The following is a 24,854-nucleotide window of genomic DNA, read 5'->3' as shown; positions in this document are numbered from 1 at the left end:
AAAGTATTTCGCCATTCTTGAAAAAACTGCTTCTACTTGTAATTGACTGGACATTTACTAAATTACTTCTCCGTTTACCAGAGCACTACCGCTAACGCTGACGATATACTTTGACAAAGTCTGATTCTAAGCTGTGTTAAAATATCACATCCGTGGGTCCGTACAGGGTACACATACCGTGATTCCATTCGCATTTGTGTCAGTAGGCCGCCTATCAATCTATAATTTCATAAAATAAAATTGCTCTTGTGAGCTTGCAGTGCATGGGTTGCATAATACGTTGTGTTAAGTATGTATACAGTATAGGGCTCTTCAAAAATGACTTTTTTCTCAAATCGCACTGGCTACTTGATAAAATTGTTAGGTTACCTAATTCAAGCCTACACACCAAATTTGGTTCAATCTCAACCAGTAGCCGCATTGCTACAGGAGAAGAAAGTTACTCTATTTATTATATAAAAATAAATAACAAACAAATTACAAAATTTCCTGTTCACCCCATGAAAGTGTTAGGTTGTCTATACCAGAGGAAGCGGGGTTATCGCCGTCGAAAATTTTGGATTATGAATAAAATAGTATTTACGGTGTCCAATTCTTTAATTATTTATTATACTAACTACCGTAAATACTATTTTATTCAAATCCAAATTTTTCGAAGGCGATAACTCCGCTTGTACTGGTTGAAATTCAACCAAATTTGGTGAACTTCGTTTCTATAGACAACCTAACACTTGCATGGGGTAAACAGAAAATTTTCAAATTTTTGTTATTTATTTTTATATAATAAATAGAAACTTTCTTCTCCTGTAGCAATGCGGCTACTGGTTGGAATTGAACCAAATTTGGTATGTAGGCTTAAATTAGGTAACCTAACAATTTTATCAAGTAGTCAGTGCGATTTAAGAAAAAAAGTGATTTTTGAAGAGCCCTAGTATACAGTATGTACAGTACATTGTACAGTGTAGCTATATACCGTGAGTTTCCAAATTGTAAAGTCACAAAATATTAACGAGTCCATCTTATTAACAATCGAAGTCAACTGTCGAGTTGCAGTGATTTTGAGCAATCTGCCTACAATAGTTATATCCTGTCTGCAAATATCTCCGAATTTCATATGAACGACGAAAGTTCCAACGACGAAAGTTCCAACGATGATGTATTCGTTGAATCTCCCCCGAATACAATAATGACTCCTTCTCAGCCAACCGACGTTGAAGACAGGCCTTCAAGTTTTTACGAGGCTATCTGCGATCAATGTCAGCGGAAGAATGTCAAATTCACGTCAAAACACATTCCGAAATTGAAATCGAAGTGCGTGAAAAGATTGAAGAAATCAGGATTGTGGAAACCCGAGTATGCTCCCGTTAACGGACCGAATGGGCATATCGAAGTCATAAACGATGAAGTTTTACAGGTAGTTATAGACCCCCACATCTCGGTGCAGCCATTATATCGATTTATTGCTAACACTGACAGGCTGTCGCAGATGTAATGAAGATAGATATTGTTGTTGTATCGGAGGCTGGAAGGAGCGTTTTTGAAGCCACGGAACATTCGTCTTCTACCGGTGTCACACTCCGTCTGAAAAGAAATGCTGACAACTCGTTCGTCAGTTTTATTGAAACAGAAACGCCACCAGAACACACAGGTGAGTTTGGCGATAGATTTGAAGAAATCTCCTCTGACAAATTTCAAAGCAATAATAGAATTCACTCGGTTTCTAAAACACAAAATGCTGAGGATTATGTAAACATCAACCTTGAAGTTACCATAGATTCATTGCTCTTCGCTGTAAATATCGATATTAACAGCTAAATCGAATAGCATAGTAAGGTCAAAAATAAATAATTGCGCACTTTCGCTCGTCGTCCCGATAATAATATGTGGCAGGTCTAATCTAGCCAACATTGATTGCTCGTTTGTAAAGATGAAGCTGGAGTATAGGTCGTAATCCACTTGGAAACTGTGTTTGAATAACACGAGGCAGTGGAATTGAATCAATGTTTGTATTTCCGCAAGTCAATCATTATTGGCCACAATAATATATGGACCAAACTTGGCCTCCTCGAAGACGCACTCATACAGATCTGATGACGATAGACACGAATAACGGATATAACCCCAATTGTAAATACCCCATAGGAAATGCACTTGTTGTAAATGTTAGGGATGGCGTGGACGCGAGGTTAACGTTCGCGTTCGGTGTGTGAACCTCCGAATTTCGGATTTTCGGATTTTCTAATTTCGGAGGTTCGCGTTTGCAAACGAGCCTTGGTAGGCTCAGCAGTGTAAACCGTTTTCATTATTACAGTTTCCACGTCATTTTACCATATTTGATTGAATATCTTTGCATTTCGACTTCGTACCACTCTGCGCATGGCGATGGCAGCGTGAAAAGGAATTCAGTACGAAACGACCGCGCACCTTGCCGACTGCTTTGCTTGCAATCACACTATATAGCAAGAACGAAATACACTCAACATAAGTATAGGTAGTCAGCGAATCAGCCAATCAACTATTCACATCAACGAAATGAATGTAAGGAATGCATCGCTGTATAATGTAAAAAAAACTCTCACGTGTACGGAATCAATCTTTTTTGATATATTTATTGTATCATAAAAGTCAACTCCGTTTGATGAGAGTGAAGCCTTGTAAAAGGTACTATGACGTGAACGTGCAAATGAACATGGAACAATGATGTCACGGGACGCCACAATGCGTGTTCTAACAGTACATTTCCGTAATATAGTACATCAGGGGTCGGCAACCCCCGACACACATACCATCAATATCTTCCACCGTTTTGCCAACAATTTCGACGAGGACTATCAAGGGAATCGAAAGCTTACGCCTCAACGTTCAATGCTCGACCAGACAATGTCTTTTAAGGCGTCAAACCATTTATTTGTTGATATTGAATAAAGTTTAAGTTATATCTTCTACAAATATCACCTCAAAATTAAGTAATGCTGAAGCCAACACTCCAATCGAACGGATTTGGTTTTCATGATACAATAAACATATCAAATCATGATAGACACCGGACGCCTGTCAGATCATATATCATTATACAACGATGCATTCTTTATAATATCAACTCCGTTTATGTCGATCCTTATTCCTTGATGATAATTGTTATTATTTCGGGTAACGCTCACAACATAGAGTCACTAAACATGCTCACTCAAAGTAGGCCGAATATTTCGAGCAAACTTTTCTAACAAAACGAACAACATTTCTGAAAGGGTCATGGTGCATGCTCATTTGATGCTGAACTTCTTTTTGTGCTGGCAGCGCCATTCAGAGAGCAGTCGGAAGTGGAAATGCAAAAACTTTCAACAAAATATGTTAGTGACGAGATAGAGTAGTGGTACAATCCACAGCTGAAACACCAATGGAGTTGCTGGTTCGAATCCGACCGTGCTGGTCGACTCCAGAATTCCTACCGAAGTGTTGGAGGTTTTTCTAAGTCCCTGCGTCTCATCCGCGCAAGCGTAAGCGGTTTGTTACAAAAAGCCCTGATGTGGACCGTGCCACAAGTCCGCACTTGTGGATTAGAAACGAAGAATATATCGGCCATGCTGTAATAATCATAGTCAAAAAACACCATGAATACCACAAACCAACAAACAAACATAATATGTTATAATGAAATGAAAAAAGCTCACAGGTCAGAGCCTACCAAGGTTAGTTTGCGAACGCGACCTCAAAATAAATCCACACCATCCACAGTGCGTAATGTTATGCATCTTTCAAATGATATTATATGATTTAACAAATAGAGATTATAGGGCTATCATGTTGGGAACTATTGCTGAACGGATAGGCAAATTTGCTGGTCCTACTCCGATTATGTTTTTCAACGCTTTGGTCCGACTACTAATCCGGATTCTAGAAATGACACGTCAAAAACGCTGATATAAATCATCTACTCACAGGATGGTATTGAATGTTGATTGAAACAATGCAAACAGGAATTTAAAAACTCAAAGATCAAACCCAACCCTTATCTGAGGAAATTATGCCAAATTGGTGCATCTAATTTATTTCGATGAACGTTTCATTTTAACTATTGATTCGACGGTGGGACAGGGAGAGACTGTCATATTCATAGTAAAAAATACTATACTGATCCGAATCCGAAGCAGCTCCGGCTAAAAATGAGAAAATCCGGTCGGACATACAATCCGGATCCGGTTCATGCTCCATCCAGTCGGTTCAAGTTCAGTATCGGAACAATATTAATTTTTGCCGACAAAACCACTCTTGATGGGAAAAGCTGTGTTTAGTATTTTGATACTCAAGAGCATCTACTTTCGGTTGGAAAGAGAACTATTGGAATTCAGGCTCGAATCGTTTAACCCACTCCTAACACTTCAGGAATAATTGGTATGAATCCGCAACAACATCAACCCGCCCCAAGCATTCGCAATCATGTTCCACCGGAAATAAGAACTCGGAGGAAGAGTTTTGTTAATGTTGCCGGGAACATTATACTTGCCAATCGGTACGTATAAAACAGTGTGGGATTGTACTGATACTAAAACTTAGAATTTACACCACTTCTAAAAAGTTGTGACCCAAAAACAACGAACTTACCGAATTATAATCGAGCATCGAAAGCATCTGTCGTCGAACCCAATGCAGTTCATACTCGAAAACCGGACCTTTTCACATTTATATATAGTTAGGGCTGGGCAAAATCGAGTAGGCCTACCTGAGTGATTCGAGTACTACTCATTATGATGTCATAACAGTATACAATACGTCAAAGTTCAAATACATACCTTTTATGCCACCACAAAGGATATAATGCCTGTGATTCATCACAATAAAGATACTTTGGTATATTTCTGACCAAGAGCGATTCTATTGCATGACATCGTAAATGTGCTATTTGCTTTGTGCTTAGCGTTTTACTATGTTTTGTATGCTACACAGGGCCGTAACAGCACTTCCTCAGCCCCCCCCAAAAAAACTTTGGTCTTGGGCCCCCCCCCCATAGGGTTATAGGCCGGACTTCTGGGGGGCTTAGCCCCCCAGACCCCCCTCCAGCGATACCCTGTTTACTGCTATTTATCATATTGTTGGGAGTCTGTTTAGTGAAACAGCTTTTGTCGCCTAACCTCGCGAAACGCGTCAAATTTCTAGAATTCATGATTGAATCGGTCAGTATGATCGGGAATTGCATATATATTGTTATCAATTTTTATCGTCTCTCTGCTCACGTAATCAGATTTGCCGGTAGAGCTGAGTGAGGTGTGTTTGAAAAGGTAGGACGACTCAATAATAAATAAACATCTTCGGACATATACCCATTGGCAGGAACGAAACAGTACCTCGTCAGGCCCCCAAAAACGTGGGTCTTGGGCACCTATAGGGTGTAAAACGACCTCCCCCATCACGTTGTTCGCGTTTGTCACGAAATCACCTGTATTGTGAGGCAGCGCCATGCGCGAAAATTTTCGATAATTTAAGATAAAATCGGTCAATCAGATCGGCGACTGCATATATATTATGCTATCAATTTATTGTCCTCTCTACTCACGTAATTAGATTCACCGGTAGAGCCGAGTGAAGTGTCTTGAAAACGGGAGGGCCCGTAAATAATAATTAAACATCTTCGGCGGCCGGACCCGTTGATATGACTTCGTTAAATGATGTTATTTCGTGACTTCCAGTCTGCTATAACAAAAAATATAGAATCGCCCAAACGTGAGCTCTTCTAAACTAAGAGACGCACATGATTTCAAATTGGTATTTCTTCACTGGCATAAAATTTTCCCCAGCGGGATGGTATTTGTCTTGTGAGGTTCAGATTGCAAAGTCAGCAACATTCGGCGCCAGTCATTTAGGCGCCTATGGACAATTAAACCTATATGTATTTTGTATACATAACGAAGTCTTCGGTCAGCATAAGGGCATAGAGCTTTTCGGCCAATGTTTTCTCGCTGCCGATCGTTCTGGCACACTTCTTGGAGTTGCATGTTATATGGACCAAAACTTGATTATATGTCTTGGGGGGTACTGGCGCGGTATTGTCCCAATACCCAATAATAAAGACAAATAGCTACTGGAATTCGCGCGCAGCGCAAAAAAATTTTGAAAAATTTGCATGAATTTTCAAAAAATACTCTATGATTTATGCTAATTCACGAAATAATTTTGAGCCCCCTTCGAGCTCGGGCCCCCCAATTAGGGGGTTTGGGGTGCGGCAGTTACGGTGCTGATGCTACAATACGGACACTTGAGGTTTCAAGGGTACCAAAGTGGAAAATAGTATCGTATATTTAAACCCTCGTTGATAAATTAACTTCTAGTGGCGAAGAGCGTATAATAACGGTATTCATTAAAAATCGTATTTTACTTCTCGACTCGATTCAGATTCGAGTACTCGAATCATTGTGCCCAGCTCTGTATATAGTCTGACTGTAGCAAAAACGAGACAGATTAACGCAATCGGTATTGTGGTTTGACATGTATGTTCATCACAAACGCAGTGAGTGGAACGGAAATGAATTCACACATGAAGAAAGACAAGAACCCGAAAAGAAGGAGGGACCTCTTATACGAATTGCGACACGAGTCGCAAAATTTCTCGTGCTGGTGATCACTTTTGGAGGGATCATCGTAGGAGGCCTCACTGTGAAGGTAATTATGTAGATATATTGAAATCTAATCATAACAATATACGAAATGTTATTTATTATATTTTCATCCAGAGTACTCTCCTAATACTGGCCAACGCGTACACCCAAAATTATTCAACAAGCAACTGTACCAGTGAGCGTTACCTGCCAGTGTCAGGGTCCAACTATGAGCGCTACATGGTGATGCTGATCCTTATGACATGCCTGTGCTTTCCGGATATAATTGCGATATTGTATGCAACATGGAGATTGACCAAAAAGATTGGCAAATTGGCTCTCCCATTAAAAAATGGAAATTTTAAGGTAATTTACATTTCTTCCTGTTACTAAGTTTGTTGTGGAGTTTCAAGGACTTAAACTATCAGCATTATATAGGCCCTCTTGAAAACGTCTCTATTCATTTACTCATTATAGGATTATGGACCGTTGATATCAGAATCTCTAGATGCAATGGGGCAGGCCGTTCTTGTTCTGCTGGTGATTCCAAAGATAGAGGCAACTCTGGCCGTTATTCTCTTTTCCTTCACCGCGTTTGTACCGGCAATATTAAAAATCCGGCAGTCCTGGAGAAGGGTTCAACAGCAAGCTTCGACTAATCCGGTTGGTGACGAAATTCACTCTAGCACACAAAACCATCAGGATCTGAACATATTGAGACGGCCTGCGTCGAAATTGGCGACACGCTTGATTGCACTGGTGGGATTTGCTTATATCTATATCCGCTTTAAAGACTGGTCGCTCGAAGATAATTAACCGACAATTTCAACCCATGGGGTGTTTACAACAGGTCCTTCAATTGGTTGGTGTCTGTCTTCTTTGCTGGCAAATTGCAGCAAATCTACAGTCGGACGGAAAGGAGTCAGCCGGGCCGGTGGCCGCTACATTTCTTTGTGAGTTTGTTGTTTGTTTGATATTCATGGTTTTTCGACTACTTTAGTCACTTTTACACCAGGCCGATGTTCTTTATTTTTGATTCCGTATTTACCAACTTGACTTGTAAAACAGCCCAGAGTTGTTCTTTTGTTTTATGGCGCTTCGACAACTTTGCATGTTACACCATGTTAAACAACATGATTCCTGGGCTGTCGACTTTAAGCGCTGAAAGTGCTCACGGCACACTTCTAGACAAGGGGTTCACAACGTGGACGATATCGCCATCCAATAGGAGATTTTGAGAAACAAGGGGAAATACCAAAGGGGGCCGGGGAGCGATGGGGGGGGCAAATGTTCGAACGTCCAGTGAGATGTATTTCATTACTACAGCCAAAATATGCACGTGAAGACGGCTAATTCTTCAAGCTCAACCCAACGGAAAGTAGACGCGAAAGCCGGTTTTCCGAGCAAATACTCAGAAGAATGACACTTTGTTTCAGTCAATTCACCAGCGATCAGAGTTAGGTGAATAAATTTCCCTTTCATATGTCCTCTTTTTCGGATCGATAAATTCGAGCAACGAAAATTTGTGTGGAGCTTGATAAGAGGCGATAGGCTAAGTCCAAAAATGTTGGGAATCACTGTCCTAAGCCTTTTTAAGACACCGATTAAGTGAAGTGGGTTGGAGTGGTCGCTATACAGTTGCCAAAGAAATATATAATTTTTCTATCCTTGTTAACAATTGTTGAGGACATTCTAATCACGTCTCCAAAACTTTCATTTAAGCCAGGGTCACCTATTTTGCGCCCAGCGACCTCATTTTGTATTTTAAGAAAAATGCTTAGTAAAGCATTTTGAGATGCTGAAAATGATTTCAGTTTGAAACATATTGCTGTTGTTCGACACAAGCCATTCTCCCGTGCCCAATATCACTATTCCTCACTAGCTGATACGGCTTCAGCGATGATAATATCATTCCATGGAGGATGAATTTGACAATATGAATGGACATATGGCCTTGGCGTGCAATGGCCGAGAATCTTAGAAAACGACTTCGGGCTGCCCGAAACACTATAAGCATTACGAAGAGATAGTTTGCCATCAAGTACCATGTCTAGGCAGTAGCTAACACCAATATCGATTCTTTAGTCCAGGAGTGGCCAATCTGCTGCAGTGTAAGAAAATTATGCAGTCGACACTTTTTTCGATTAGTTGGCGGCCGTCAATTTGTAAATTGAATTTACGAATTGATAGGTTTGAATTATTCTTGAAATTGTCTTCTCGCTAGGAGCGGCTCAAATCGAGTTGATTTTTTATTTTAATATGGTAGTTTCATTTATAATGTGATCCCCACAGTAAAGATGCAAATAGCAGAGAACATTTATCTGCCCCTTAAAGAAATCCCAATTTGTAATCGTATTCTTCTCATCGCGAAGGAAATTTGTTTCTGGTAGGCCTACGTTTTGGTGAAGCCAATATCTTTCTACTATAGTGACAATCCTGATGAGATGTCAAGAAATCGCAGCATGCAACAAAGGGGACTAATAACAATTGGCCCACCCAAAGATGCAGCACAGCATTACTTCCCTAAGTTTTCGAAGACACCCCCTGTATTAACTCTACCGGTGAATTTGATCATATACGGGCTGACAAAGGACAAATATATGATAGTAATATGTGAAACTATAGGACACTATGGTAAAACAATACTGGTATTAATGACGGAATTTACTCAAGAATATGGAAATAAAATTTGTGCTCCGCGCGTCTATAGACAATGAATACATGTGCTTATTCATAACATGACTACTCACGATATTGGTGCGCATTAGTAAGCCGATATCAGTATATAGATTAGTCCGGCAATGGACATGGACACTGGACAGTTTAACGAGGGTTTTTGCCCCAGTTTGTTCATTACGACTATGCACTAGAATGCGGCCATACTCAACATAAATATAATCGAGATGCGGCCGTGAATAGCAAAAAGGTTGGCCACATCTGCTTTAGTTGCTGAAGAGTGTTGCCATGTATCGTGCGCAGCTCATAGTTCAAAATGTAATGAAAGTGATGATCATGATTTTTTGTTGTTGACAATTTGTATTTAATCAATAAAATATAATTTCTTTTGCGGTAACTATGCCCGTCGCCCATGTTAGGGAGAACGGCGTTGTAGTGACGAAGAGTTATCAAAACGTGGCTGTTAAACTACGTTTCCTATTTTATCTCGACATTGAAGCCATGTTGCCCGCGGCCTCTCCAAAATTGAAAAGTGGCCCACGACCCGTTTGAGTTGGAGACCCCTCATTTAAGCAGTGTTTTCTCGGCATGGTGTGAACCTCTGAAAGGTTCAGGTTCATGTAAACGCAAACCTTTTTCAAAGGTTCTGTGTAAACGCGAACGTGAACCTCATGACGTCACGCTACGTCATATTGCTAATCCGAACCCTGCATTTCAGTGAAGTGATCTAGCCTTACAGGAACACGATATGTAACGACGACTCGGGCCACATAATGCCACTATGCTGAAGTATATATTGTCATTTTAAACATCGCCAAATGTATCAACTGATGGGACAATCAGATGGTATAATAATCCCATAAAATCAATATCTTCCGTCGCTTTGCCAACAATTTCGACGAGGGCTTGCAAGAGAATATAAGCTTATGACTTAACGGCCTTGGCCAGACCAGACAATGTCTTCGGCGTCTGAGTATTGCGACATTGATATTGAGCAGAGTGCAAATTGGGTACCGATATATTACCCCATTAAAAACTTATACAGCAGTAGCCAACACCCCAATCGCACTGATTTTGTTTTTATTGTACAATAAACATATGAAGTCAAGATTGACCCTGTACACCTGATAGATTTTTTTACATCAGAGGACGGTATCAATTCCGTTGATTGTTCGAATAAGCATCATTCGCTGACTATACTAGGGATGGTGTGAACGTGAGGTTCACGTTCGCGTTCTGTGTGTGAACCTCGGAAATTTAGAGGCTCGCGTTCACAACAAAACCTTGGTAGGTTCTGCACTGTGAACCTTTTTCATTTATTAGAATTTTCACTGTATTTAGTGTATTATGACATATTTGGTTCGAATTTATTGCATTTCAACTGCGGGCCAGTCCATGCATGGGGCTGGCAGCATAAGAAATCAACACAAAACGAGGATGCACCATGACAATCTCAAATATTTTACTAGCTTTCCGTTCGTGAATGTTTATTCTTTAGTGACTCTCCGCTGTGAGCTTGCCACACAATCACACAACATCACGAGCGACACCCTATAATGTAGTCAGCGAATGATGCTTATTCAACCAATCAATGAAATTGATATCGTTTTTTGATCGAACAAATCTAGCAGGCGTACGGGGTCAATCTTGACTTCATATGTTTACTGTATATCATTAAAACTAAATCCGTTCGAGCAAGTGTTGGCTACAGCTGTATAACTTGTCGGGTAGCCTAATACCGGTATCAAGTACAAAAACCTGTTTTACACTCTGCTCAATATCAATAAAGCAATACTCAGACGCCGACTACATTGTCCGGTCTGGCCAAGACCGTTAGGGCGTAAGCTTATATTCCTGGCAAGTCCCCGTCCAAATTGTTGGCAATGCGACGGATGATATTTATTCTATGGGAGCATTATATCATTTGATTGACTCAGTTGATACATTTAGCGACGTTTAAAACGTCAATATGTACTTCAGCATTGTGGCATTATGTGGCCGGAGTCGTCGCTAGGTATCGTGTACATTAATATAGGCTATCCCTACATTGAAAGATAGGCTTGGAATTAGCAATATGACGTCACGTGACGTCATGAGTTTCACGTTCGCGTTCACACAGAACCTTTCAAAAAGGTTTGCGTTCACACGAACCTGAACCTTTCAGACGTTCACACCATCCCTACTGACTACATGTAGTGTAGTGTATTTCGCTCTTCATGTTACGTATCATTGCGGGTCAAGCTCACAGCAGAGTCACTAAATATTCACAAACTGAAAGATGGTGATTCGAGCAAACTTTTTCAACAAAGCAAGTAAAAAATTTTGAGATTGTCAAGGTGTTGATTTTAGTGTTGATTTTTTATGCTGCCAGTGCCACGCATACAGAGGTCCGCAGTCCAGTCAAAATGCAATAAATGTCAACAAAAGGTGTTATAATGAAGTGAAAATTATAATATATAAAAAAGGTTCACAGTGCAGAACCTACCAAAGTTCGTTTGTGAACGTGAACCTTTGGATTTCTGAGGTTCACACACAGAACGCGAACGTGAACCTCACATTCGCACCATCCCTAGTGTTTTCCCTGAGCTTCTGCGGTTAGCTGGTATAGCAATTACGAAACGCCAGGGTTGTAACCAAGTCACATGGATCCGAGTCACACGAACTATCATTTTTTTTGCAACAGCCCTGATGTTCGTGTCTGTGCGTCACTGGAACTTTGTTGGTTCGAGTAATGACGACGATGGAGTCAAGGACAGTCGTTACGAAATGGTCGTACTTTGCTGTATGCTGAGGATAATCGTTACAAGTAACAGTCAATAGATATAATGTCAATTCAAATAATTATGCAACAGTCCATTTGTAGCTAGCTGTTGCTTTATCATACATTTTGCAATCGAAGGACATGACTCAACCGTCGCAAATACTTTGGATGGGACAGCGGTCCGCTTTATCAATGTGAACTGGAACAACACTGATTGTGACAGGTATGATACGTGATTTCATGAATTATGCACCCTAAGCTTTCACGTCAACAAAATACCTTAGCAGTGAGCACCATGCGTAAAATCAATTTAGCAGAGTAGGCGCGGCGGCGACAGGTGGAACGTATTGTTGGTTTTTAGTATGTATAAAGCGTCGCGGAGCAAGGTTACAAAATAATCTGCTGGAAATGGCATATTTTGTGATTTAATTAGTTTTTCGGTATGATTAACTCATTTCGGATTAGCGTTGTTCGGAGGTTGTTGAGTTTGTCAATTGACTTCAAATGAAGGTAAATGCTATAAAAAAGCACAAATTTTATAACATTATATTAATCGGTTTTTGCCGTATTGTAATTAGGAATCACGACCATGGCAAAGACCCAGTGCAATAACGTGGCAATATCTTTTTCAGCATGGTATCATCGTTCTGGAACACCGGTATAACCAACATGTTCGTGTCGCTTGCGACATTTTATTTTGGGGTCGTAGCTTGCCAAATAAAAATCCAAAGATTTGGCTTCACCCCACCATTGGCATTAATAACTCTGATAATGAGCTCCGTGACGGGGGCCTACAGCACGCAGTCTACAGACAGTACTTTGTTGGAGTTCTTTAAAATAAGTAAGTACCGACGAGATAACAAATAAAGCATTGAAACAAACTTCTTTCGCGTACTATTGACTCGGCGTTGTATTCTCTTTATGACGTCATCCGCATAATGATGTAATGATTGTCAGAATTCGGAGTTTCGACAAAGTAAAAAATGACTTTTACTGAACGCATCCAGTAGATCTTTTGCATATGATAGGCCTAAAGGCTGCACTAGGGTTTCAGTTCGGTAGCCGGAGGGGGGAGGTACATTACCTCAAAACGCCATCTGTATGTTTTCAATACGTAAAAGTTACTCTCCTAACCAAAAGTCTTCCTTCCCAAAATTTCCCAAAAGCTATACAATTATAAATTATTAATTCGTGTTTCTCATTATCACAGCAGCGGCGACACCGAGTGTTAACGAGTTCATTGGGTGGAGAACATCAGATTTATATAACGAGGCCGGGATTATAGCAGGGATTGTTTTTCTGGGGCTTGTCACAGGAGTTCTGCCCATGCTGGCAGTAGCGTCGCATATGTGGACGGAGAATGAAATTTCAGTGTGGGGGTATGCCTCTCTATAATCCGTGAAATGATAGTGTGCAACATGCAGCCCGCGGGGCAGATCCGGCCCGCGGCGTGACTTTAAGCGTCCCGCAGACAGTTTTTGGTCTTAAATGATAAAAATATTACCGGTGGTCACAGTCTTCTCCAATTCTCCAATATTTGCTTACTACGTCAAATTATAGTTACTAAAGGTTAATAGTTCCGGCCAGCCAAGTAGGCTACTTCATTTCCCCATATCCGGCCCGCCGACTGATAAGTTACCCGCGCCTGAACTATATCGTATCAACTTTCTACACATGTAGGCATATTGTAGGCTAATTTTCCTTTTATCAATAGCTAAAATCACCAGTAACTCATCCTTGTGGTAGAATGCCACGAAACACGGTAGGCCTACCTACCTAGGCCAAAGTAGTTAGCTATACTGACGACGATGTGAATGGTCGGTTCACGTTAGTGTTCTCCATAGAAGCCCTATAGTTCTGTCTGCACCGTTAACATTAACATTTTTGAAATGCAACAGAAACACCTTCTACCGCTTGAATTTATACTTAATTGCAAGAAAATCCGAGTACAGTTTGCTTCAAATCTAAAAATAGCTCAACCTGTGACATGCTTCTTACTCGATTGCATATTCATTATGACAAGTTTTTGCAGCTTTTGCTACTTATTTTAACGGTCAGCCCCCTAAACACTCACAAGTTATGTAGTATGGTGTTTTAAGCTGTTCGTTAGATTCTTATATTGCAACTTTTTGCAACTTTCTCCATTTTTATGCAACTTTTTTTTAACTTTTCCGATTTTTCATGAAACTTTTTGCAACTTTCTTCGATTTTTTATCCAAATTTTTTCAAGTTTTTTCGATTTTTCTTGCAACCAACTTTTTACTGCAAATATTTGGCTCTATATGTAAATAGAACGCCTAATTATTTTACTTTCATTTAAATTTGTGGTCCTTTCTTATTTGACGTACATTCAGGCTAGAGCGCTGAAAATTATATATTCACTGCTGGGTCTATTTTTCAGGCTATTGATTTTGTTGAAGTCGCTAACACAAAGTTTTGCTACAGTGCCTTGGATACGGATCGATTCGAGCATCTCATACCCTAATAATTTCAAGGCACTTGTCCATAAATGCAACTTTTTAAGGCAAATTTGTGAAAAATAAATGTAGCTTCCCACGGATTTGACTGCAACAAAAACTTGCCCTAATATTCATTCAAAATTATTCATTTATAGTAGACTGACCAAATATGAATATTCATTTTATATTATTATCATTATTTTTGCATATTTGTTAAGATTATATAGGTAAGGCTCTTCCTCCCATATCTTACCTCATCTAGCTGCAAATGAGAATGTGTGTTGGATTTTGTGTCTCACAGTTAGATCCGCTTATGGCCTACTTATGCTGGATCTCTCAGCTAGAAAGACCGTCGATATTACAATAAAAGATCTTGGAGGAAGTAACTATCGCATTTCCTTCGATATAGAGCTATGTTGGACTCCTATAGTTACTGACAGCTATACGTTGTCAAAATTGCTGCGAGTTTATGAATAAATATGAATCTTCATGTGTGTTATAATGTTAGCCGCAATCTCTGTTATGACATACAGTTAGAAGGCCTATCTCAAATAGCCTACAGAAAACTCAAGAAATTGATCCAGCCCTGTCATACTTACGCATAAAATATGTTTATTAGGGTGCTATAAAGTTATGAATGACTGGGAACAACTGTAATGGGATCTTACAGCACTGCGCTCTAAAAATGATGTGCTCTCAAATTGAAGAACAGATTTAATAGATTTTCTGGCCGCGGCCATATTTTTCAGAAATTCACCGTAACGGAACTGCAACAAAATGATGTTTGCATAGCGACCTGTTCCATTCCCGCTTCCGTTTCTTAACCCGGTGTGAAATATATAGCACGATATATCTTCACTGCTGTACTTTCTCGACGCGATTAGGCAGTCATGCATAGAGAACAAACTTGTTTATAGCAATTCCAAATCTTTCGGTCCGGACACGATAAGCATTGCGATTTTAGATTTGGGAGTATGTTGTTGATCGTCGCATTGAAAATGCGTTGCAAAAAAACTACTTCGGTCCTCAATTCTCATACATTATATAGAAGTTTATGTCTTAGCGAATATGTTCTTCATAATCATAAAATGTGACGTCATACTACGTCTTGTGTTTGACCCGTCTACAAAAGTTCGTGTTCACACCATCTCTTGTAGCTACAATAAAAAACCTGAAAAAATGATGCCCCAACCAGACTAAATCATAGTTGATAGTTCTAGTGGAACAATAGCTCCATATCTTTATTTAGAGGTTGCATTGGTTCATAGGTGCGGTCACTATAGTTGTGCATGTGATAATAATTTGTGGTTTCTTCTTGGTTAATTAAAACAGGGTTCGAGAGATGACCATGCTCTTCTCCTTTGATATAGGCTATATATAAGATGATATCAGTGTCCAGGTGAATTTTTTTGAATCTCATTAGTACAGAGGAAAGATAAATGTATATAATATGGTAATTTATCCTTTCTCATAGCATTGAGAACCTTTTCGATAAAAGCAACTTTGCTGGACCCATGATCTGCGAGGATATGATGATGAATCGAAGCAGTAAGCATACGCAAGTTCGTACATCTGAATCGTAAGTATAAAGTAAATATTATTTGGTGATTGCTCTTTAAGTTGCTCTAAATATTCGCCCAAATTACAGCAATAAAACATTCTACACCAATAAGCAATCAATTATACACATCAACGAAATTGATATAAAGAATTCATCTATATCTAATGTAAAGATATATCAGGCGTACGAGATCTATTTTCATTTGATTTCCTTATCGTATAGTACAAAGCAAATCCATTTGATAGGGGCGTTGGCTACTGTATTACTTGTATGTGAGATAATATCTGTCGCAAGTATAGAAACCAGTGTTTTTCTTTCAAGAATACATCTGTCCGGTCTAGCCGAGTCCTCGTCGAAATCATTGGTTAAACGACGGAAGATATTCATTTTGTGGAATTAATATAGCATTTGATAGTTCCAGTAGATACTTTAGATGACGTATGAGAAGTCAGCATGTTTTTCAGCGTCGTGACATAAGGCCTGAGCCGTCGGTATAGTAATCATGTACTTTATTATAATACCTCACGTAAATGTCCGGTTGGAAATAGCCATATGCAGTAAAAAATCAAATTTTGGCTGAAAATTTCTGTACTTCCCCAGTAGCTTGCCAATACCGAAGAAAGAATGTTGAACAGCAGTGGTTGTTGGTTGGTAACACTGAAGCTGTACGTACACTTCTGCCGACAAACAGTGTTGCTTCATTCTGACAATGTTGTCTACATCCCAATTTTTCATCACGCGCTTAAGCCAATGCCCACGCAGTCTTGCTTCAGTTAGGTTATTGCGGTACGGTGAGGTTGAACGGAACACCAGATCAACCTATTTGTTTCAATTTGACCGTTAATGATGCAGACAATGGGTCGTCTACAGCGATAGACAATAAAGTAAGCCAGTGTTTCTCAACCGGGGGTCTGCGGACCCCTAGGCGTCCGTGAAGCATTTTCAGGAGGTCCACGAAGACTCTAAATTTGTACACTGACCGACAACCTATTTTTTATTTGATTTTTTTAATTAGGAAAAGCATGAGTCTGTTTCGCTTCATAATAGCTAAAACTTTAGGACTCCCATCATTGAAATGGTCGTCTGAGATAAAATATCCGACTGTGCAAACACATTTTAATTGTCTAATTGGCAATATCCCAGCTGATACAAACGTATTGCTATTTAGAGATGTTTTGTTAGGGTTTGTGGAAAAAATGAAATGTTGGGGATGTCAAGATGAAACAGGGTGACTTCGAAATGTTTGCAAAACATTTTCGATTTGAAATTGTCATTCTCGGCAAATTAGTAAACAGTCGTTTAAAATATAAATTCCTTAACTTTCTTACAAATCTGTCCCACTGAAGGAATTGAAACCTCGCCACGAAATCCATTTTATCCTGTGATATGGCCACACCGTTCTGTGCGGCCCACGAGAGTCTAAAGAAACTTATCAAAAATATTGATAAAATGTGTAATAAAAATTGAAATAATGCTGGGACTTTATTAAACTTTTTCCCAGTATATTTCACCATGATAATTCTTAGGCAGTGGTTCTCAAACTGGGCGCATTGGGGGTAAAAGCATCTGAAGATGGGCGCGAAGCTGAGTCATCTGAAAAAAAATTCGCGCTTCGCGCGATCTACATCCCGTTCATACTCGTTGCTCTGCATTTTTAGTCTGAATTTCATATTAGAAAATCTCTCATCCACAGTCGTCACCTTCCATGCCATAAAACTATTTGTTAGGTTGGCTAGCATCCTGGTTGCATTTTGTGATATGAGGATAAGGGGGCGCAAACTCTTTTACCATTATAAGGGGGTGAAGGGAGAAGTTTGAGAACCACTGTTCTGAGGTTAATACTCCATACCTCATTTTTTTATGTTTAATTTCTGGCGCGAAATCTCAAGATCTCAAGGCCCCCGCAGTTTGAAAAGTTTCAACTGGTAAACATCACAGAAATCCTAAACGAGATTGACATAATTCGGATCACCAGAGTGATGTCGGATTGGCCACTCCAGTTTTAATTATTTCCGTGATGTGCTTTTAAAAAACGATTTGCGCGTGCCTTGGGTAGATTCGTGCTATGCATGCGCAGAATTAGGCTATTTACATTTTATCTACACATAGTGCAAGCGTGTTTGAAGTTAACATGGTTACGCTGTGTGTCCTGGAACTGATCCAGAAATGGAATTAGTAAATCTATGAACGGATCGCTGCTCACAGATTTAAATTTCAATCCTGTTCTAAGAATCGGGACCACCGACTTTCATCTCTATAGTTTTGACATATTAGTTATTGAGGTCGACCATCCTATGAAATCTCCACACTGTTTCTGTACGATATCGTCAAAGCAATGTTTGGATTGTTTTAAATAGGCATATATATTATCATTATGTCTTCACTATATAATCAAATACCAATATTGCGTTTTAGTTTATAATCCGAATTTTATATAGTGCGGCCCGCGAATGGATTCAGATATTAAATGTGGCCCGCGAGCTCAATAGTTTGCCCACCCCTATAGAGTATAGACTCATATTGCACCTGCTTCAGTTATACGTATGTACATTGTACAATTATATCATTGAATTCGACATAACTTTTTAATAGTAATGAGGGCATGGCCATTCAGAGATATATAGAGAGCGACGTCCAGTAACCTCAAGACCTGGAGATCCCACCTGTGTTATGGTACATATATTTAAAAATATATATATATATATATATTTGCTCCAATTCAAACACGGAGGCTTTCTGAAGGAAACGGCTGATACCAAAATATGTTTGCGAAATTCATCTCTAATTTGAGACCAGAATATATTTAGTGTGTTGTTTCACTTGCAATCCTCGCTGATCGTGCGAGTATCTGGCATCACTTCATACAAAGTACTGTAAATATTGAAATTTGCTTCTTGCGACTCGAGTACATTTGAAGAGTATTTCTTAACAGAAGCGTAAACGCCAATGCGAAACCGTTAGGTTACTTGGAGAATAAAATAATCACAAAAATGAAATCCAAGTATTTGCCATCACACTGCCGCACCGTTTTGTATGAAAAAGTTCCAGGCCTCCACAAAAACACGAATCGGGATTTAGTACTGATGAAACAAGTTCCAACTTCTGCGTTTACAGTTAAATATACAAAGTTCTCACAAAACAAGACTACAAGGCTAAGGCCAGATTAGGACTAAGACAAATGGAGCATAGAAATATTCCAACTTGTATCGTCGGTACAGACACTGTTTTAGCGGTTTATCGCTGCAGTGAATCACCACACATTTGGCAATCCTATCGTTTGCGAATGACGTCGGAGCTCGAATGGAGCCCCTTTGATCTGAAAAACGTTGTCATATAATAGTATGTGTATAGGTTTTTGAGATAACATTTTAAAATCATTCGGTTGTTCCTGCCCGGGAGCAATCTGAAGGTTTGAATCCGGACTGCGGCGCAAGTTGAGTTTGACACCTCTGGTGTGGATGATTTTTTCAGCGTAATTGATGGGCATCGGTAACAGACGGCTTACTTGTGATGTAATGATGAGAACTGAGAAGTGAGCAGTATTGCTTTGTCAGTCGTATTTTTCCGCATGCCCCTGTAAAGTTTGCATCAGCATCCATTCAGTACAGTTTATTACTATTATTAATATTATTATCATTGCGAAAAAGAGTGATAGGTATCGCCATTTATGGCTGTTTGCGCCACCGTCGTTAGGAAATTCAAATCAAGCAGTAGCTAATTGCACTTATGACACTACAACTTATTACGAACACAGCAACAGCGATCGACAATTGGGACAACGAAAGTAGGTTGCGTAAAATGAACCTTTTTCACCTTTTTCTTATTATAGTTACAGTCGTACCATAGCATTTTTTAAATTTCATTGATGACGCGATAGCCCGATTTCGAGGTCCATGCATTTTGAAATGTTTTAATTGCTAAACACCACAGGAAGTGAAACGTAAATGACCTAATTCGAACCGCGAGTGTGATTTTAGATTGGCAACACGAAAAGGCTCATAACTTTTAGTGTTGTACTTGAAAAACCGACTCGCGAGTGTGTTAGATAGATTAGTTCCAATGTATAGAAGTATATAAATATTAAATAGGCCCATTAGTATTAATAATTTCTATATTGTAGTAGCGTATTTAGAGGTAACATGGTTATGATGCTGTCACCATTGTGTGTCTTGAAGTAACCAAAAGTACAATCAGCAAATATATGAACAGATTGCGGCTCACGCACTCTAATTTACATCCAGTTGTAAGAATCGGGAAGACAAACTTTCATACCTAATTTTTGACAATGAGGACGACCGGCTTATAAATTGTCGTCAGTTTTTCAGACGCACGTACGTTATCATCAAATCAATACTTCGTTTGCTTTAAATATACATATACACACATGTAATATTCCCGTGTATAGTCGGTCACTATATAATCAAATATCATTGTTGAATTTTGGCTCACTATCCCAACTTTATATAATGCGGCCTGCGAATGGATACGATACATAGGCCTACTACTACTGTATATGACTACACTCGATCACTTTTTAATTGATTGTGAACAGCGTCGAATCTCTAGGCATGCCGTTTCAGATCACAAACCTGTTATTAGATCCACGGATCTTACTATAGTGACCGATGATATTTTATCCCGACCGGCAGACAGTTGCAACGGCAATGGATTTCTCAGACTCTTTAGACCTGGTGCAAAAGACCATAGTAGCTGATCACATTATCTTACAATATAAACAACAGCAATAACGATAACAACAACTACTACATTCGATAGTATAACGACAGAAAGGATTCGACGAAAGTTGATATATAGTTGAAACTAAGCCTATGACTTTATAATTTGGTTTATTTATGTCCTTTATAAGTTGATAATTTTACATACGATCAGGTTCCAAAAGAGAGGAAAGCCACGAGTTGCTTTATGCATGACGCTTTGGCACGAAACTGATGATGAAATGAGACAGATCTTAACAAGTATAATGAGGTAATAAACATGGATGTTAGTATGATAATACAAATGGTCCATGTTAGTGTTTTTGCAAAGTTTCATTGAAATCATTTAAGATCATTTAAATTCCAAACGATAAAGCCGCTTTCAATGTATAAAAATCGAGGTTCATCAGTTTGCAAATCATTTCAGACTTGACAAATATCAGAAAAAAGCAAGAGGCGAGAAATTCGAATTTGAGGTCTGTCTACTTCCGTAAAAGTCATGGAATATTCGTGTATTTGAATAAATTTTTACTTCAGGTGCATGTTTTTTTCGACGGTGCAATCACCAACAAGGGCAACGGACAATATCATGTTAATGAATACGTTGAGAAGCTGATGAAAATATTACCCCTTGCCGCAGAGTGAGTAACCAAATATTAGTCATCTCATGCATAATTAAAATGGACTCATATTATTCTATAGAAACGATATTTTGGCCCTATGAACGACCTCTTCCATTCATTCTTTTTGCGCGAAAATATTCCAACAGGCTATCGCTGCTCCAAAAAGTTTCTGCTGTATGACATCTTAAAATTGCTGTTCCAAGACATCACTTATATATTTGACACATCTTCGAATCACAAGCTAAGCGAGATCCTTGAGTCTTCGTCTCAAACTGTGGGGTTGTGAGGATATTTGGTTGTAAGATTGTAACCAAGTCACGAGATGGCCAGCCACTCTCTGATTTCGAGTTTCGACTCGAGTCATGTTCATTTCGTCGTCGTGGGAAATTAGAGTCGAAGCAATAACTATAAGAACGATTTGCAGATTGATTTGATCTACTTTGATTTCAACAAGTTGGTGGATTCGTCGGGTTTACGCCGGCTCTACAAAACATACTCATGGGCCATTGTGAGATCAGCGAACCGGTTTGCATCGCTGTTTATTTTTAATGATTTTTCGTAACAGTTCCTGGTGCAAATATATCTTTTGTGATAGAACCGGCCCTCCTCTGAATTTAAACATGCATTCGTAATGGAATAGACCTGCACAGAGACATCAGTGAATAGGTTTGTATTGCCAGAACTTTAGCTTCACCCGATCAATAAGCATTCAAGTTACTCACGGGATGACGGTGGGAAATACTGGGCTGTCATTTGCGTTCTGATTCGACCATTCTCTTTGATTTCATGCTATTCACGATGGAGAATTATCATTGAATCATTAGCTGTAGGCCTACACACAGAGACTGGTCCATCTATTACCTTTTAGGACGAGCGTTTAAAAATCCCCTCATACAGCAGTTTAGTTTATGAGGCCGAGTATACCGTCCATCCCAACGTCTTTTTTCGAACTAGGTGACTATTCATTACAAATTAATAAGTGATTTTTAACGAACCACATCAGTTGGTTACAACGATAACGTCGATTTGAATCGATAAAGCTGTGGACTGTATTGCATGGCATTGCCACAGCACACAATGGACTTGAGTACGCGAGCTTGTGCTCAATGCAGCTGTCCATGCTGTGAGTCAGCATCCGAAAATTTGAAATGTCGTGAAACAATGCTGACGGAATATCGAATCAGTAAATCAACGCATCAAAATAGAGGAAAATATTTGAGATACCCGAGGAAGGATATCACAACATAGCCGTGCTCTTCAACTGGGTGTTTCGTACACCCCAGGTTGTACCATAATTTTTGTGTACCACTAGGATGGGTTGTACAGGGGTGTACCAGATCCGGATTATAATGAACCGATGAGACGATGACGATAGCTATCACAATAAATACTCCAGTTGATGCTTCAGAACAGATTGACTGGATGTGTAATACCGTACAATGTGATGTCATAAGTAGGGGAGATGTGGTACCGATGGATCAAAAATTGGAAAATTATCGCTGGCCCCGAAATGTTCGGCCGAAAACAGCAGATCTTTTGCTGGCTCAGCACTTTGATACAAGCTCCACCTATCGCGCACATATGCATGAATATCCGTCTTTTCAAAAAATATTTATGGACGTTCAAAATTTGTTGCTCGAACGTGTCATCGGTCCCCACCCGGTGGGTCCAATGACACACGACCCGGGGACCTATGACACATATACCCTAAAAATCTCAAATGTGATTACTTTTCTTGCTCAGTATTATAATCTAAGCTGCAGCAAGCCAAAGAAGAATGTTTGGTCGCAACTGTCAAAAAATAGAATAAATATTACCTCAAATGTTGTCATAAAATCACGTTTCGATTTAGGCTCGGACTAATAAATTTTTGGGTACATACATATTGCCCGAAAATCGACAGTGTGACTCCCAAATACCTCGTTATGGCGATAAAACATCATATGCAATTATTACATAAAGATTTTCTGTACGTAGGCATGTTTCGTTTGTTTCATGATTAGTATGCTTGATTATTTTGCTTGATTTGGCTATTGTTTCATCGGTCCCCACCCTACGAATTTTATACATGAATCGAAAAAAAGTCCACTCAGGGTAAGTACTGAAAAAATAATAGGTGCCATTATATAGCCTGATACAAGCCCTGCACTTCACAATAAAAATTATTGCTGGTTTGTTCGTGTTGAAGGTTACAAAGAAAAATGTATATGTCGATCTAAATTTAGATTACACCCCCCAAAACAAAAATCATCTGTGAGAGACCCCATAGCCGGCGCCCGTCGAATTTTTTTGTGGATGAGGAAAGATTTTGCCAGCATGCAGCTGTAGACAAGTTCACGGAGTGTAATCATGGAATTATCATAGAGAATTTTCAAAGTATTTTCGGTCCCAGTGATCCATCGGTACCAAACCTCCCCTAAATGTTTCTCATCATTTAACCTTTGGTAATGGACTTACTAGTTCCTTTCGGAGTACAACAGGTTGGAGTTAGCATGTGTTCAGCTTGCGATATCTGTCTAATGATTCTCGAAAAAACCATCGCTATAGCTCAGACATTTCGAATAGGTGCTTCCTGCGGCAAGATTATAAATATCGCAGCATACATGATTGTGCACGCGCAGCCAGGGGATCGAGTTTGCGAACCACTGCTTTAGATGGTGCGGTCCAGTAACCACGAGCCCTGATGCGTATTTAGCATTTCCTATACGTTGCTGCCTTGCTCAAATGTTCATCCTTATTTCGGTTAGGCCAGGGGTGGCCAAACTGCGGACGCACGGTCACATTCAGCCCTCAGCCATATTTTTGCGACCGTCTACACATATTTAAATTGGCGTCTGTTGGCGGCCGTCATTATGCAACCAATGTTGCTGGTTCGAGTCTCAGTTCTGCTACGTTTCTATGTGTCGGAAGTTTATTTGGGCTCCTCATTGCAACCCACTATTAACGTAGCGTCTTGAATAACCTAGAAGAAGAGTGTGCCGAACTCCAAAGTCGGTAGCAGAGTCCTGAAAGAGCATGAAGAAAAAAATCAAAAGTGGGATGCGCGTGCAAGCGAAAGTCGTCCTCATTACCCAAAGTAAAGACACCGAACATTAAGAAATGCACTGTCGTGGCGCACAAATCCTAAACAGGCAATTAGCGCCACTTTCATTGATGTGTGGTGAAAATAATAATAATAACAATACAAAAAATCCTGGTGGGAGGCCAAGAAATAACAACATGCAACTAACCGGAAGATGCATCATCATTAACTTTGTACCCAAAATTTTCGAAGACACCCTTTCATCAGCTCTACGGGATACTCTGATCACGTGAGCTCGGAAGAAATAAATTTTTGACAGTAATATGTGAAACTAGCAACATTTTCTACGAAATTCATCTAAGGGGCAAAATTTTCGTGCCCCGTGCGAAAACACACGTAATTCTAGTATATTTTATTGACATTTATACTCGCGATTTTGGTGCATAT

At 39.6% G+C, this 24,854-nt stretch overlaps 1 protein-coding gene across 1 annotated transcript in view; it reads left to right on the top strand.

Moving 5' to 3' along the window:
• Positions 1-1,014: 1,014 nt before the first annotated feature.
• Positions 1,015-24,854, top strand: part of LOC145450801 (uncharacterized) — a 57,522-nt gene continuing 33,682 nt past the window's right edge. Inside the window, exons 1-15 of the mRNA XM_080329307.1 lie at positions 1,015-1,414; positions 1,477-1,648; positions 4,384-4,510; positions 6,504-6,654; positions 6,726-6,956; positions 7,068-7,349; positions 7,441-7,543; positions 11,950-12,072; positions 12,130-12,250; positions 12,660-12,868; positions 13,238-13,406; positions 15,961-16,065; positions 20,938-21,033; positions 21,190-21,238; positions 21,300-21,403. Of these exons, the coding sequence (XP_080185433.1) occupies positions 1,115-1,414; positions 1,477-1,648; positions 4,384-4,510; positions 6,504-6,654; positions 6,726-6,956; positions 7,068-7,349; positions 7,441-7,543; positions 11,950-12,072; positions 12,130-12,250; positions 12,660-12,868; positions 13,238-13,406; positions 15,961-16,065; positions 20,938-21,033; positions 21,190-21,238; positions 21,300-21,403 (2,342 nt within the window). The 5' untranslated portion in view covers positions 1,015-1,114. The remainder of the gene's footprint in view (positions 1,415-1,476; positions 1,649-4,383; positions 4,511-6,503; positions 6,655-6,725; positions 6,957-7,067; positions 7,350-7,440; positions 7,544-11,949; positions 12,073-12,129; positions 12,251-12,659; positions 12,869-13,237; positions 13,407-15,960; positions 16,066-20,937; positions 21,034-21,189; positions 21,239-21,299; positions 21,404-24,854) is intronic.

Source organism: Botryllus schlosseri, chromosome 11 (assembly GCF_051294905.1).
Source record: "Botryllus schlosseri isolate E-star chromosome 11, Bs_hap1, whole genome shotgun sequence".
NCBI lineage: Eukaryota > Metazoa > Chordata > Ascidiacea > Stolidobranchia > Styelidae > Botryllus > Botryllus schlosseri.
This window is presented reverse-complemented; position numbering and strand designations above follow the sequence as displayed.